Here is a 15,833-nt window from a genome sequence, read left to right as displayed (position 1 = left end):
GAAGGGGACGCTTAAATACTCCGTAGTTATATTTATAGTTCTTATTTTCGAGTATCTCTTTTAGTTAATTCGTTCTTTTATATTTTGAGTACGTTTTTGGTTTTTGTGTAAGGGATGTCAATCAAAATTTTTATTACGCTTCCGCATTTAATATTTTTAATACACATATTTCATTCTAAATTTCCAGGGCCGTTACAGTTATATATTTAAAATCTCAAAATCTAAATAGAATTTGTGTTTTAATTGAGTAAATTATGTACTAATAATTTTTAAATATAAAAATAAAACTATGTTATACTATTGCTATGTGTTTAATTTAATTGAATATAAATTTGAAAATTATATGCTATATTTTTGATAAATTAGTATGATATATTTTTATTCTTATTTTCATAATTTAATTATTTTTATGAAATTATAAAAAAATAATTCTAAAATTATACCTTCTTCTTTAGGTTCGCTGAGAAACAGCCAATCCACTGTTAGGGTTTATAACCCAGAAAACCCGAAGCCAACGATTCTTCCTCCATTTTCAATGATCCTAGTAAATTTTCCAGTATCTTCTCTTTTTGAATGATAAACTCCCTAATTCAAGGCCCAAAAAGAAGAACCCCACAATGACGAAGGTGTACGGAACTGGTGCATACGATTTCAAGCGGCACCGAGTTGCCGAGTACCCGGTCGAGTCGCCGACTCAGTTAGGCGAGAAAACCGTCGATTCGAAGCCCGGGTCATCCCTTCCCAACTCAATAACCTTGTTGGATATACAACGCGACAGGTTGACGAAGATAGCGGCTGCCAGTTGGCTCAAAACTGGTGGCGAAAGCAGCGAAAAGCAGTTTGATCCTGAGCTAGTAAAGGATATTTACTATAATGAGCTGACGTTGAAAGCGGGCCGCAAGCCTGTGCCTCTGCAGCGGGTGATGATTCTGGAAGTGAGCCAGTACTTGGAGAACTATTTATGGCCGAATTTTGACACCGAGACTGCTACGTTCGAGCATGTGATGTCTATGATACTCATGGTAAATGAGAAGGTAATGGGTCTTCAGCTTTTCTTAACTTGTTTATTAATTTATGGTTATGTTACTTGTGGGTCTCTATAATTGTGCTTGGTTGGGGAGAAAATTTTTGGGATGTTTTAACTAGATGTTTCAATGTTCAGAGTTTGAAACTCTAGTTTAACCATAATTTCCAATTGTTAGAGTACAATTGGAAATTATGATTTGTGTAACTTTTTCTGGTGTTTTTTCAAAAAAAGTTTGGAGATTGTTGTTTAACTTTCCTGAGTTGAGATAATGATATTTGAATTGGAAATGAATTTGATATGATTAGGGAAACATGGGAATGGAGTTAAGTTTTTCTGAGAGGTGAGTGGGTCTAACTTTCTATTTTAGCTTGAGCATATGTGGGTTTGATATCTGCAGCAGCATTTAGATGGGAATTATATCCCACACATTTAACACTTATCATTTGGTTTTTCGTTGGTCACTTGGTTTACATCCATTCTCTCTTTGGCTTTTATGTCATTTGCTGGGAAACAGAAAGCACATTTTACTTATAAAAGGGTGAGAGGTTCTAAGTGTCAAATTGCAATAGAGTTTCAGGATGTTTCAGTAGGTAATATATGGAAAGTAAGTGTAACACTCAAAATTCCATTTCTTCAAGTGGATTTTCATATCATTTGGTTTTTGATTAGTATGTTCAGGATTGTGTGGAAAAAACAAAATGGGTTTCCTAAAAAATTTTTGGTTTATATCTTAGTTTGTTCAGCTGTGCTGAAAACTAACACTATCTTAGTATTGAGGAAAGTGAGGAAAAGAAAGGGCGTGATATTTACTATCCTTTAGCTTGTTTGAATAAAAGATAGAAATTAGTAAAAGAAAAGTAAGAGATGATAAGCATCTCTTATCAAGTTATTGACTTTTTTTTTTAATGATTAATCTTTTCTTCTTCTTTATAAAGTTACTGTACAAAATATTACGACAATAATTTCCTTTCACAATCGTTTTCAAATTTTAGTTATACAAACAATGAAAACAATGGTCCTTTCTTTTAAAACTCATTTTTCTTCCCTCCATTTGTTACTAATTTTTATGTCAGCGTAGCGTAAATGTGAAAAAAATCTAGAGTAAAAGTATGTGTTTCACTCCTGACTCCAGACTCCAGTCAAACATGTATATCAACTATGAACCTCCATTGTGTTGTGTTCCATATCTTGGAATGAAGCAGTTTATATTCACTTCCTAATGGTGACACAAATTGTGAGGCTTTTATGTGTTTTTTTGAGGAAGCAAGTCATTTATGAATTTCATATTTGAAATTTACAGTTCCGAGAGAATGTAGCAGCTTGGATATCTTTTTATGACAGAAAAGGTGTATTCCGGGGATTCCTTGAGCGGGTTCTTCGGCTTAAGGAGGTTTGTGTTCCTTCCCTTCTTTCATGATTCATATATTTGTATGTAGGTTTCTCACTTGTTTCTGACATATATTTTGAGCAGATTGGCTTCCCTCATGTGGGAAATGGGAGTCAGCTTTGGCCAAAGCTCAATTAATTAAATCTTCCTATTCCTATCCTTTTCCCTTTATTAGCTCTATATCCCAAGTGGTTTCAAGAGTTTGTCCTAAAAACCATATGTTTAAATATTTATTTGAGAACTGTTTATGAGAATTTTGAAATATATATATATGTATATAGTGAAGTTGCAAAAAAATGGCCTTTAGGGGAGAGATTAGAAAGCAACAGTAAATTAAGATGTGTTTAGTTAAACAGCGTTATACCTTATTATTGCAATTAATATCTATTTCCATATCTGGATAGAGTAGCAAGCACCATTCATTATACTGGGTAGAACTGAAAAAAGGAGGCAAGAACTCCGAGTAAAAAATTTTTGTTCAGTATGTCTATGAAGAACTAACCAAATGGTTTTGCTCATGGAACAAACTGTTTGAAGAGATGCAATTTATAATATTCTCCAAAATTCATTTTTGGATCTGAAATTATCTAATTCTAGTATTGGAAACAAATATCCTGCTTTACAGGGGAGAAACTATATTCTAATAGCTTGGTTGCTAATCTGCTTGTTGATGTTGTACTTTATGCATTTTTACATTATATGTAGTTGACAATGTTTTCATCTAATAAATGTTTCATATATGTCCTGTTTTTGTGATATTGCATGCCAAAACAGTTTGGTAGTTATTAAGCTATTAGGAGTTTGACTCATTTAGATGACATCTCTAATAATTTTATCTGATTGTAGGGAAGGGACCTAACTATTGCAGAGAAGACGAACTATCTAGTTTTTGTGATCAATGCTTTCCAGGTTTGTACTTGTTCTGGTGTATACTTGCCCCATCATTCGAGGCTTATTTTTGACTTATTTCTCCCAAACAACAATTCTTGTTTAGGATCAGCTTATTTTAGTGATGTGCGAATTATTCTTTATTGCTTTGAATTAAGTTACCTGATAATTCAGGCTTATATTTCTCTTAACCTTTTCAAATTAGTCTTCTTGTTTTCTAAAAGTTGCTACTAGTTATCATAATTAGGACCCAAATGCAGTATCAAAGAATTGTATGAGAAAAGAGAAGGTAATATTGCAAGCATAAAAAAGCATGCTTATTTAATTGCATTGACATTGTGGTAACTCTACTATTGCAAACCTAATCTCGTCATGCTTCCATTTTATAAGTTGTTTTGAGAAATCATTAGGAAATAAAATTTTCTTGAAGCTTTTTTTCTTATGTTCATGTTATTTTGCTCAACTTCTTGATATGACAGAGTTTGGAAGACGAAGTTGTTAGCGAGACTGTTCTGAGATTAGCGAGTTTGCAATGTTGGCACAGTTTGTCATTTGGTCGTTTTCAGGTGAGATTAAGATACATTTTTTTTTTTTGAAATAAGAGTTTGAGATACATTTTATGATATTTGCGAAGATGATGGAACTTAATTCATTCTTGAACCATTGGATGCATGATTTACTTCAATCATTTGTAGATGGAGCTTTGCCTTTACCCGGAGTTAATTAAGAAATGGAAGAGAATGATAAAGAGAGAATCTAAGGAGGCTTCAAAACGAGGAGAGCTTTTTGACCCCTCGTCTGCACTTGAAGTGAATTTCTTGAGAAATCTCATTAAAGAGTTTCTGGAGGTATATTGTGTACAGAGAGACTAAACTATTGTTTGGTCAATTATTTCAAACAGTTTAAAGATTGCATAGCTAAATATATCCATTTTTCACTGTATACAGGTTCTAGATTATGAGGTTTTTCCCCAGAAAAATTCTCAAACTGAGGAGGATGAAGTTGTTGATACTAATGGATTTCAGCAAGTTGATGATGCTTGTGTGCTGTATTGTGAGAGGTTCATGGAATTCCTCATTGATTTGTTAAGCCAGTTGCCAACAAGGAGGTATATGTACACCTGCAATCAGGGTTCCTACTCTTTCCATATGGTCAAGTCTTTTTTCTAGTAATACGGATAGATTCTTCAAGATCGGATATGCTGTAAAACCTTAAGAGATAGGTAGATATATCTCGTTTGTCTTTTAAATTAAAGTTCATAGATATAGTTGCGACTCGGTAATGTGTCCTGACTTTTCGAAGGTGGAAGCACTCTTGTATGAGCAATTATCTTGGGCTATGGACTGTATTTGGTTTTGGTGTTTCCATCTCATATCTTTCTGTTACCTTTATTATGGTTTACAGGTATCTACGACCTCTTGTGGCCGATGTAGCTGTTGTTGCCAAATGCCATTTGAGCTCTCTTTATAAGCATGAAAAGGGAAAACTATTTGCACAACTTGTTGACTTATTACAGTTCTATGAAAATTTTGAGATTAATGACCATGATGGCACACAGTTCACAGATGATGAGGTGCTTCAGACTCATTATGATCGATTCCAATCTTTACAGCTACTTGCTTTCAAGAAAATTCCTAAGGTTCGTCAATGGTTATTCAGTATGTAACTCTAAATTTTTTATTTTCCCCCTTATATAACTTTGAATTTATTTTTTAATGAAAAAAAGAAATATTATTAGGAAAAAAAGAGAAAAAATTACATCAGAAAGGGATAAGAGATGTCCTTGAAAGGGAGGTGTCGTTGACCAGTTGCTTTTCTGTTCATCATCCCTCTCCATATCTTCATACTATTTTCTGAAATATCTAATTTTTCTTTATTTCAAAAACAAAAATCTAATTTTTCTACATTTGGTACTTGTAGTTGCGAGAACTTTCACTGGCTAACGTTGGTGCAATTCACAAGCGTGCTGATCTTTCCAAGAGGTTGTCTGTACTTTCTCCCGAAGAGTTAAAGGATGTTGTTTGTTGTAAGGTTTGTAGATGCAAGAATTGATAGTTGTGACATTATGGTTCTTTTATATTGATAATGGGCCTAGTGTTGTTTCATTCTATGTGATGCTAAATTGCAGTTGGAAGTATTGTTCTTTGTCATGGTTACAGTGGTGAAGTGTGTCTGAAAGTAAATTTGCGATTCCCATTTTCTGGCTTTAGTAGGCATTTGAGTTGGAAATTAACCGAGACTACACTGTTTGAATGTTAATCACTTCCAATTTATTTATTATCTATTATATCTTCTTTTCTTTTTCGGGGGGGCGTTTGCTGTGCTAATCATGTATCCCTTGCATTTGGCAATCTTGTGCACAAGCATTTACAAGTCTAGAAATACTGATGCAGAATAATATCTTAAATTGGAATAACTTTTTTTTGCTATCAAGGAGATTTTTGTAATTGTCATCATCATCATCGTCATCATTTAATTTATTTGGCAAAGACAGTAGTTGACACTGTTGAGTTAAAAGTTCTTTCTAGGATTTTAGTTATTGTTTATGTCCTTCGTGTCCTTTCTAGATTGTCTTTTCTGTCTATTTATTCTCTATTTTTGCACCTTAATCCCCTATTTTCTTTTGAGTCTCTCTTCTATTGTGTATATTTTCTCTTTTAATTCTGTATTTTTTGTCTTGAGGGTCTTATATGTTGTGCTGAGGATCTCTTGGACCTAATTCACTCTCTCATTCGTCTGTTATTTTTTGTTTGTCAGTGGCACCCCTTTGATGCCTTGTTTATAATAATGTTTTCTTTTCTTTTTTTTTCTTGTTTTTTTTTTCTAAAAGGTTTCTCATTTAATTTTTCTCAAGTTCCATACTTTTCACAGGATGAGTTGGTTTCAAACTCTACTTACCCGAAATCATTTTTTACCCCAAATTTCTGAAATTGAGAAACCGGTCATTTAGAAGAGGAACATAAAATACTTTTCACTACTTTGTGTTGATAGCATGAGTTGCAATTTAGTTTTATAATGAAATGGTACTTGTTCTCTTTATCTTGGAGCTTGCTTGCTGGTACACATTTTTCTATTTTACCTAATTTTATCTTTCTTGCAGCTTAAACTGGTTTCAAAGGATGATCCTTGGTCAGATAGTGTTGATTTTCTTGTTGAGGTCATGGTGTCATTTTTTGAAAGACAACAGTCTCAAAAAGAAGCTATAAATGCTCTTCCACTCTACCCGAATGAACAGATTATGTGGGATGAAAGCCTTGTACCAAGCATTAATTACTCTGGGGAAGGTTGTCTTGCTCTTCCGAAGCTTAATCTGCAGTTCTTAACTTTGCATGATTATCTCCTAAGAAATTTCAATCTCTTTCGACTTGAATCTACCTATGAGATCCGTGAAGATATTCAAGAAGCTATACCACATCTCCTTGCTTACATCAATAATGAAGGAGAAACTGCATTTCGTGGTTGGTCACGTATGGCTGTACCAATTAAGGATTTCAAAATCACTGAGGTAAAGCAGCCAAATATTGGAGAAGTCAAGCCATCATCTGTGACAGCTGAAGTTACGTTTAGCATTTCAAGTTACAGAGCTCAAATAAGATCAGAATGGAATGCCCTTAAAGAACATGATGTTCTATTTTTACTTTCTATTCGTCCTTCTTTTGAGCCTTTAAGTGCTGAGGAAGCTGCAAAAGCTAGCGTGCCACAAAAGCTTGGGCTTCAATATGTTCGTGGATGTGAAATTATTGAAATCCGTGATGAGGAGGGAACACTTATGAATGATTTCACTGGAAGAATTAAAAGGGATGAGTGGAAGCCCCCAAAAGGTGATCTGAGGACTGTGACTATTGCTCTAGATACTGCACAATACCACATGGATGTCACCGACATTGCCGATAAAGGTGCAGAAGACGTTTACGGAACATTTAATGTTTTGATGAGGAGGAAACCTAAAGAAAACAACTTTAAGGCTATCTTAGAATCTATAAGAGATCTTATGAATGAATATTGTATTGTTCCTAAATGGTTGCACAACATATTTCTGGGTTATGGAAATCCTTCTGCAGCACAGTGGACCAACATGCCTGATCTTTTGGAAATAGTAGATTTTAAAGATACATTTCTTGATTCAGATCATCTGCGAAAGTGTTTTTCTGATTTTCAGGTTGAGATATTACTTCCCTATAGAAGCGGAGAATTACTTATTCATATCTTTTTTTTTTCTTTTTCCTAGCAATTCTAATGAATTCTGCTTACAGGTTTCTTTCATAAATCCTGATGGTTCAGAGAACTCTGATCCAAGGCCACCTTTTCGAATTAGGCTTCCAAGGATGCTGAAAGGCAATGCTAATGCACTTCCAGGAAATAAGAATTCTGTTGATAATTCAATAAATGATGTGAAAATGGTGGATGGGTTACCTGAGAAAGAAAACCTTATTGTTGAAGCATACATTCCTCCGGACCCAGGTCCTTATCCTCAAGATCAACCAAAACAAAATTCAGTCAGATTTACACCCACACAGGTGCTAAGCAATTCTTTAAGTAATATTGAAGAATTTAATTATGGTATCAACTGTAATCTTTAATTTTATTCTGTTAACTCATTACCTTTTGTAAAGCAAAGTGGACGGTTAAGGAAGAATTTTATTCTTTAAGTATTTTGTTAACATATCTTCCATTCCATCTGTCGATGTGACTCTTTATCTTCTTTATGTTTGCAATTATTCGCTTTCTTCCTTTGATAGTTATCCCATTTTCCTTATGAACTTCTTTGTTCGACTTAGAGTGTGTTGCCTTATTAATTTCTTTGTATTTGTCATTATGCAAGGATAAATACTTATTCATCAAGCACATAAGCTGGTTGCATAAGTTGTATGACTAAGTGGGTGCTGTGATTGTTTCTTTGATTCCCATAAGCAGTTTAGCTAACTTTTTCCATTTTACTTGTTTGGTATCATAAAATCTAGGTTTCTTATTATGTTCCAATAAGCAATTTTAGCCAGAAAAAAGCGAGCATCCCTCATTTTTTCCAAGTTTTTGGTATATTGAGTTTCAATATTTATTTTTTAACATGTTTAGTTACTTATTGATCCACATACATGTGTTTTTCTTGAATGCAACAAATACCATTTTTTAAGATGAGCATCTTTACCACAAACAAATAAGTGCTTGTACTTATTTTTTTCTTAAAATTAGTATCCAGGGGCTTTAAGCTGCTGAAAGGCTTTTACCTTTATCTCAGCAATCCTAAACACTATTTAACCGTGAGATTAATCTATTATTTACCTTTTGACTAATTATCTTTACTATTTCCTTTTCTGCAGGTTGGTGCAATCATCTCAGGTATAGAGCCTGGACTAACAATGGTTGTAGGTCCACCTGGTACAGGAAAGACTGACACAGCTGTACAGATCTTGAATGTCCTCTATCACAATTGTCCTTCACAGAGGACACTAATTATTACTCATTCAAATCAGGCTCTGAATGATCTTTTTGAGAAGATAATGGAGGTATGATGTTTAACAGATTATATGATAACAAATTCAACTATGTTGACCAAATTTCAATCTTTGCTTCGGGTTCTCACTGGCTGGTAAATTTCTTAATACATGCCTGTATTTTGTATTTCAGAGGGATGTTCCTGCACGCTATCTTCTTCGCTTGGGTCAAGGTGAGCAAGAACTAGCAACTGATCTAGACTTCAGCCGGCAAGGCCGTGTTAATGCAATGCTTGTTCGAAGGCTAGAATTACTTAGTGAGGTTGAGAGGCTTGCACGATCTCTAGGACTTCCTGAGGATGTGGGTTATACTTGTGAAACTGCTGGGTACTTTTGGTTGCTTCATGTATACTCACGTTGGGAGCAATTCCTTGCTGCTTCTTCTGGTAGCGAAGACAAACCCACATTTGTTCATGATCGCTTCCCCTTCAAGGAGTTCTTCTCCAACACCTCTCAGCCAGTTTTTACTGGTCAGTCATTTAAGAAAGACATGCGTGCAGCAAAGGGTTGTTTTCGTCATCTTAAGACTATGTTCCAAGAGCTTGAAGAGTGCCGGGCTTTTGAGTTGCTCAAGTCAACTGCTGATCGAGCTAATTACCTGATGACTAAGCAAGCAAAGATTGTGGCAATGACTTGCACTCATGCAGCTCTAAAGAGGAAAGATTTTCTTCAGTTAGGTTTCAAGTATGACAATTTATTGATGGAAGAAAGTGCTCAGATTCTGGAAATAGAAACTTTCATCCCAATGTTGCTTCAGAGGCAGGAGGATGGTCATGCCCGCCTTAAACGCTGTATACTGATTGGTGATCATCATCAGTTGCCTCCAGTGGTAAAGAATATGGCATTCCAGAAGTACAGTCATATGGATCAAAGCTTGTTTACAAGGTTTGTTCGTCTGGGTATTCCGTACATTGAGCTCAATGCTCAGGGAAGAGCCAGGCCAAGCATAGCTAAGCTTTACAATTGGAGGTACAGAGAGTTAGGAGATCTTCCCTATGTAAAGGAGGAACCCATCTTCCATAGGGCAAATGGTGGATTCTCCTATGAGTATCAGTTGGTGGATGTGCCTGATTACAATGGGAGAGGGGAGAGTGCGCCATCTCCTTGGTTTTATCAGAATGAGGGAGAGGCTGAGTATGTTGTCAGTGTTTATATATACATGAGACTGCTAGGATATCCTGCAAATAAGATATCCATCCTGACAACATATAATGGCCAGAAGCTTCTGATTCGTGATGTTATCAACCGGCGCTGTGTCCCATATGACTTCATTGGTCCTCCCAGTAAGGTAAGTTATCATAGATGCCTTTTTCCGCAATATATCTTAAATCTCTGGGAAGGCGTCATAACATGGGCAATGGGTGAAATTTTTTAGACATGTTCTGTTTTCTATATGTTATGCAGGATTATTTTAATCAACCGGGTTGTACTTGATGTAATTTGGCCTTGCTTTTTCTGATGGCAATAAATTGTTAGGTTCCTTGTTTTCCTCTGGATAAAAATTCTTTGCTTTGTTCATTTTTTTTTCATAGGTTGCCACTGTTGATAAGTTTCAAGGCCAACAAAATGATTTTATTTTGCTGTCTCTTGTGCGTACTCGTTTTGTGGGTCACCTTCGTGATGTTCGAAGATTGATTGTTGCCATGTCTCGTGCTCGTCTTGGTCTTTATGTTTTCTGCCGCCGATCTCTGTTTGAGCAGTGCTATGAACTTCAGCCTACATTTCAACTGCTGCTTCAGAGACCTGATCATCTTGCTCTTAATGTGAATGAGAATATGCCTTTGACAGAACGTCATGTTGAAGATATTGGACCTTGCTATCTTGTTAGTGGTGTTGAGGAGATGGGCAGCATTGTTTATGGGAGAATTAATCAGATATATCAGGTATAACTAATTAACTCTTCTCTTTCTTTGATACTTGAGTTTCACCTTTAAGTGCTGTAATTTTTATTTATGTTAGCAATTTCTTAGCATTAGTTGCTAGTAGGATGAAATCTTAACCTTTGAAGAGGCAGCCTGAAAAACCATTTATTTTATATCCTCACCAGAGATATAATTCTGGTTGATATGTGATTTAAGGTCAGTTTAAACTTTTTGAATTCTACATTCAATGAACTTATCGGTTCTCTTCCATTAACTGTCCCTTAGAAGTGGCACGCAGCCTTCATGGATTTTATCCCCTTGTTTGGTTCTGTGATTTTTCTGTTAGGTTTACTGAAATTTGGAAGAACATTTATTATCTCATTTTTTTGCCAGTCAGAAAAAAAGAGATGGTCCTTATTATGTGGAATTATGCTGTTGCAGACAAAGAAACATGATAAAAACAGATTCCTGAAGTCTTTTTGTTAGCAGGAAATAAATTTTACTGGAGACAAAAGTGAACAGAACTGATTCCTTAATTCTGCAGCAACTATGGAATTAGAAGGAAAAAATTAGGTGTAGTGCAAAAGAGCACCCAAAATATAGTTATTTAAAGCAATGAAAAAGCAAGGGAACTAGTATACATGATGTAGGAAAAACTAGTGTTTAATTTGCCGACATTTTGTGATAATTTTTGGAGTTATTAGATATCACAACTAAGAATTAGGACAAAATAACTGGAAAGTAGCTACCAGCTACTCCTAGGAGGATTCTTTAGGATTCTTGAACATCAAACCAAGTCTTTTTTCTTAAGCATCACATATGGGATAACATAGCTGGAAAGTAGCCATGAGTCACTCCTAGAACTTAGTTATTCAAAAAGAATATGTGGGGCGTTTTCTCAATTTTCTGGATCTATTATGCAATCAAATCTTAAGTGTTTAAGGTTTCCTTGATGTAATAACTAAGAAATCCTAAACATCAAACTTAGGATTTCTTAGACATTTTTTTTTGGTTTGATTTTTGGGTTTTGTCCCCAAATCTCTAAGTAGGCAAAGTAGCCCATATTTGTCATATATTGGTTGGTATTAGAGTTAAAATAGTCCTATGCTAGAAGCTTCAAAATTCTATACCCAAACAGGCCTAAAACCCATCTTAAAAAAGAAAAAAAAACCAACGTAGAAATATTGCAAACACTAACCTTCTCTACCAGTCGCCATCCTAGATCACAACCACCAGTCAGAATTGCTCTTATCCTCCGGCTCTGTGGTGTGGTTGCAGATCTTGTAGAAAGTCAATGATTGGAAGCTGGATGAGTATGTTAATTTCCTGGAGCATCTTTTCTGTTGCAGTGGTCCTCATGGGTATTGATAAACTGGTACGGAAGCTAGGTTAATGGAGCTTTTCTTGTGAAATCTTTCTATTTTCAGGTGGTCAATATTTCCGCTGACAATCAAAATTTCCTTTGGAAATGGATTTGGAAACTTAATGCTTCTTCCCGAGTTGTGTTCTCTACTTGGGAACGGCGATAGATAACCTTATAGAAAGGGAGAAAATTCAAGTAAACAGTAGTTATTTTTGCGAGAGGGCAGAAAAATACTGAATCGGGTGTTGTTATGTTGCCTTTTCTCTTTTAGGTGCTGGTGCACTGCCTATGGGCTTGGTATGATTTTGGTGATGGCAAGATCAGTTGCTGATGAAATTTGTGCTTGGTGAGGCATCCAATGTGATAAGCATACTTTATACCACTTATTCCCTTGGCTACCTTTTGGGTTAACTTAAAGGAGAATAGTAGGACTCTTGAAGATATAAAATTAGTAAAGCTTCCATTCCGTATGGGTGAGCTTGGCGTTAGATCAATTGGGGAATTTAACCAGCTTTTGGAAAGTGGCAGCAGGCGAGTTACATATGATCAGGTTAGTCTATAATGGAGGGAGATCAAAACCAAATTCGAGATGGAGATGAGGGTGTAGAGGTCTAGGCAGTGTAAATCCCACATGGTTCGGTCTCTGGAAGAAATTTAATTTTTCCTGATGAGTTTCAAGAGTTTCTTAGAAGGAGGAACTTTTTTATGGCAAGAGGTGAGGTTTTAGTTACACAACTCGGCAGAGGAGGGGGCTTTACAACAGTGATTTCCTACTGTGTTCTCCTTGGCCAGATTTAAGGAGGCCACCATCTAAGGATTTCTCTTATGCCTTGGAGTCTGGGCTGTGAGTTGGATGGATAAGTTGATTTCGTTAACCATCTTTCCCATTTCAGTGGCTCTCATGCGGGTACTGATGAACCATGGTTGTAGTTGGGAACCGATGGTGCTTTTCTGTGAGATCTTTCTATTTTCAGCTAGCGAATATTTCTTCTAACCATTAGAATTTCCCCTGAAAATGGATTTGTGAACTTATTACTTATCCTGGATTTGCTCCTTTGCTTGGACATGGCAAGAGGTAGGATTCTCACTGTATATAATCTTAGAGAAAGGCTGAAAATCCTAGTAAATGAGTGTTATGTCTACAAGAGGGCAGCTAAAATATCAAATCAGCGCCTTTTATGTTGCCCATTCTCTTTCTGTCTCTGCTGTACTGCATATGAGCTTGATGTGAGTTGGGTGGTGGCATGGGTAATTACTGATTAAATTTTAACTTCGCGAGGCAACCAAGGTTATAAGCACACCTCCTACCACTTACTCCCTCAGCTACCTTTTTGGTTACTTTAAAATAGAGGATTAAGAGGGCTTGGAGGTGGAAGTGGAAGTGGATGATTTTATGAATGAATGATTAGGTTAGTCAATGATGGAGGGTGATCAAAGCCAAATTCGGGATGGGGCTGGATAGATGGAGGTCCATGGTATGTAAATTCCTACATGGTTGGTTATTTGGAAGAAAGTTAGTACTGTTTTGGACGAGTTTCATGGGCATCTTAGATGGAAGGATTGTTTCAGGGCAGAGGTGAGTCTTTGGTTTCACAGTTGGAATGAAAGAGGCACTTTGCAATAGTGATTTCCTATTATGTTCTCCTTGGCCACCATGGCTGAGAATTTCTCTTATGCCTCTGGCATCAGGGTGTGAATTGCAGATCATGTTAGAAATCTTACTAATTTGGAGGTTGATGAATTTGTTAATTTCCTTAATTTTCCCATTTCAATGGTCATCTTGTGGTTATTGATGAACTGCTACGGAAGTTGGGTTCTGGTGGTGCTTCTTCTGGGAAATCTTTGTATTTTGAGTTGGTCAATATTTTTCCAAACCATGCCAGGTTTCCCCTGAAAGTGTGTTTGGAAACTTCATGCTTCTCCACGAGCTGTGTTGTTTGCTTGAAATGGTGAGAGGGAGGATGCTCACTACAATAAATATTGGAGAAATGGAAAAAATCCTAATAAATGGGTGTTATTTTTGAAAGAGAGCAGCTGAAAGACCCAAATCTCTTGTTATGTTGCCCTTTCTCTTTCTAGATTTGGTTCACTACTTATGGGCTCAGTCTGAGATGGCAGATTAAGTAGTTTTTTTTCTGAAAGGAAGTTGATCCGGTTGTTATTATACCCAAGTTCAACGACCTCCATGAATTTACCCGATTGAAAAAAAGAATTTACTACAAAAAAATTCTAAAGCTACTAAAAACCTTATCTTATCAATAGTATTATATGAAGTTGTAGATTAACTAGAAATGCAATTACTAATCTATTTGAAAATTTGAAAATCCAGTCTATTTTGTATGAATACATAGGATAAGCTTTCTATTTACATTAATAATTTGCTTGTATTTATTTTTGCGTGGGGGAGGTTTGGTGGGTGCGGGGGGATGTGTCCCTGGCTTGTGATACTTTTATTATCTCTTATTACTTGGATGTCCTGATGCCACATTCAAATTTCTTTTTGTTAGGCCCGTATGATGTACAGTCAATTTGATCAGCATGCAACTTATTCAGAACATTTAGATCCATCTACAAATGCACCAGAGGAACCTGAGGATACTTCAACATCTGGGCACAATGACGCACAAGCATCTGCAAATGATGAATCTGGTGAGACAAATCATGGACACTACTCGGAGGAAACTACAGATATGGATGGCCTTGCAGATGTTCCAAACGGGGATAAGTCTCTTGAGAATGGAGAAACAAAAGCTCCTCCGGGAAACGAAGAAACAAGGTCATCTGAAACTGATCTGAATGATGGAACCACCTCAATGGTGGAGTAGTGTGATGAAGAACTTTTTGTACTCAAGCATTGTCATCCTCGCGGTGGTAGAATTATCTTGGGCCCGAGGACTAAATTAAATATTGCCCTGTTTGGTTATTCATGTCTCGAGTGCCAAATCAGAAACTTGATGCGGTCTACGCAGTGCACAGGTTTATTCACAGCATATACAGAAGGTTGCTCTTTTGGTCTTCGGGTTAATACCGTTTAAGTCTAACCTAAGAGGATTGTGCACCCATGATACTGCTAGGCTTAAGCTATTATCTGATCATGTATTACTTGTAGGGTAGGCAGGGTAGTCTGTATTATGTAATTCAGAAGGGCATCTGGCTAACCAGTGCCTAATTTTTGAACAACTTGCTTTTGTTTTAGAGAGAAGAGATAGTGTATGTAATATAATTTTTCGATTTTCTTTCTCAGGGGATGCACTGTAATTTGATTGTATGGAAATCTTTTTGTAAATTATCATGAGCAAGTGAAAGCTTATTGTTTTTTCGAATTTTGCGACATCTCCAAAACGTCGGTTTCTTTTTCCCCAGCAAAATCTTGGTACGTATATGATCCTAAAAGAGCTGCGTTTGTGATTTCAATTAGAGCTGGTGCAATCTCGAATTTCTTTTTTGGATCGGTTGCTTTATGACAGAGGATGTACCGTTCAAGATTCGAGCTCATATTCTTTGAAAAGAATATTGAAAGTACTAACTATCCAACAAAAAGGTAATGCAATTTCGGAATAATGCAACCTTGAATTTGTTCGGTTGAATAACACAACATCGACTTTGTTTGTGAACAGATTATTAGAGCTGGTACAATCTCGAACTTCTTTTCTGAATCGGTTGTTTTATAATAGAGGATTTACGATTCAAGATTCGAGCTTATATTTTTGAAAAGAATATTGAAAGTATTAACTCTTCAACCAAAGGGTAGTATAATTTCGAAATAATGTAACCTTGAATTTGTTTGGTTGGATGATAAGATCTACATATTAGG

The 15,833-nt window shown here is 36.0% G+C and overlaps 1 protein-coding gene across 1 annotated transcript; it reads left to right on the top strand.

The window, feature by feature from the left end:
- The first annotated feature begins 451 nt into the window (after nt 1-451).
- On the top strand, nt 452-15,342 carry EMB2765 (P-loop containing nucleoside triphosphate hydrolases superfamily protein). Its single transcript, XM_088208985.1, has 14 exons — nt 452-1,034; nt 2,328-2,417; nt 3,261-3,323; nt 3,782-3,868; nt 3,998-4,150; nt 4,250-4,410; nt 4,707-4,941; nt 5,223-5,333; nt 6,403-7,461; nt 7,556-7,819; nt 8,621-8,806; nt 8,928-10,082; nt 10,327-10,677; nt 14,527-15,342. Exons 1-14 carry the CDS (start codon nt 618-620, stop codon nt 14,842-14,844), a joined length of 4,650 nt encoding a protein of 1,549 aa, XP_088065111.1. The 5' UTR covers nt 452-617; the 3' UTR covers nt 14,845-15,342.
- The last annotated feature ends 491 nt before the right edge of the window (nt 15,343-15,833 follow it).

The sequence above is a fragment of the Carica papaya genome, chromosome 8 (assembly GCF_054855325.1).
Source record: "Carica papaya isolate Zhongbai chromosome 8, ASM5485532v1, whole genome shotgun sequence".
NCBI classification, from domain to species: Eukaryota; Viridiplantae; Streptophyta; class Magnoliopsida; order Brassicales; family Caricaceae; genus Carica; species Carica papaya.
Note: the sequence above shows the minus strand (reverse complement) of the source record. Positions and strands in the feature narration are given on the sequence as shown.

Coding starts and splice junctions, on each gene's coding strand:
- EMB2765 (XM_088208985.1), top strand. CDS start 618: ATGACGAAGGTGTACGGAACTGGTGCATACGATTTCAAGCGGCACCGA. Junction 4,151..4,249: donor TCATTAAAGAGTTTCTGGAG/GTATATTGTGTA, acceptor CACTGTATACAG/GTTCTAGATTATGAGGTTTT. Junction 7,820..8,620: donor TCAGATTTACACCCACACAG/GTGCTAAGCAAT, acceptor CCTTTTCTGCAG/GTTGGTGCAATCATCTCAGG.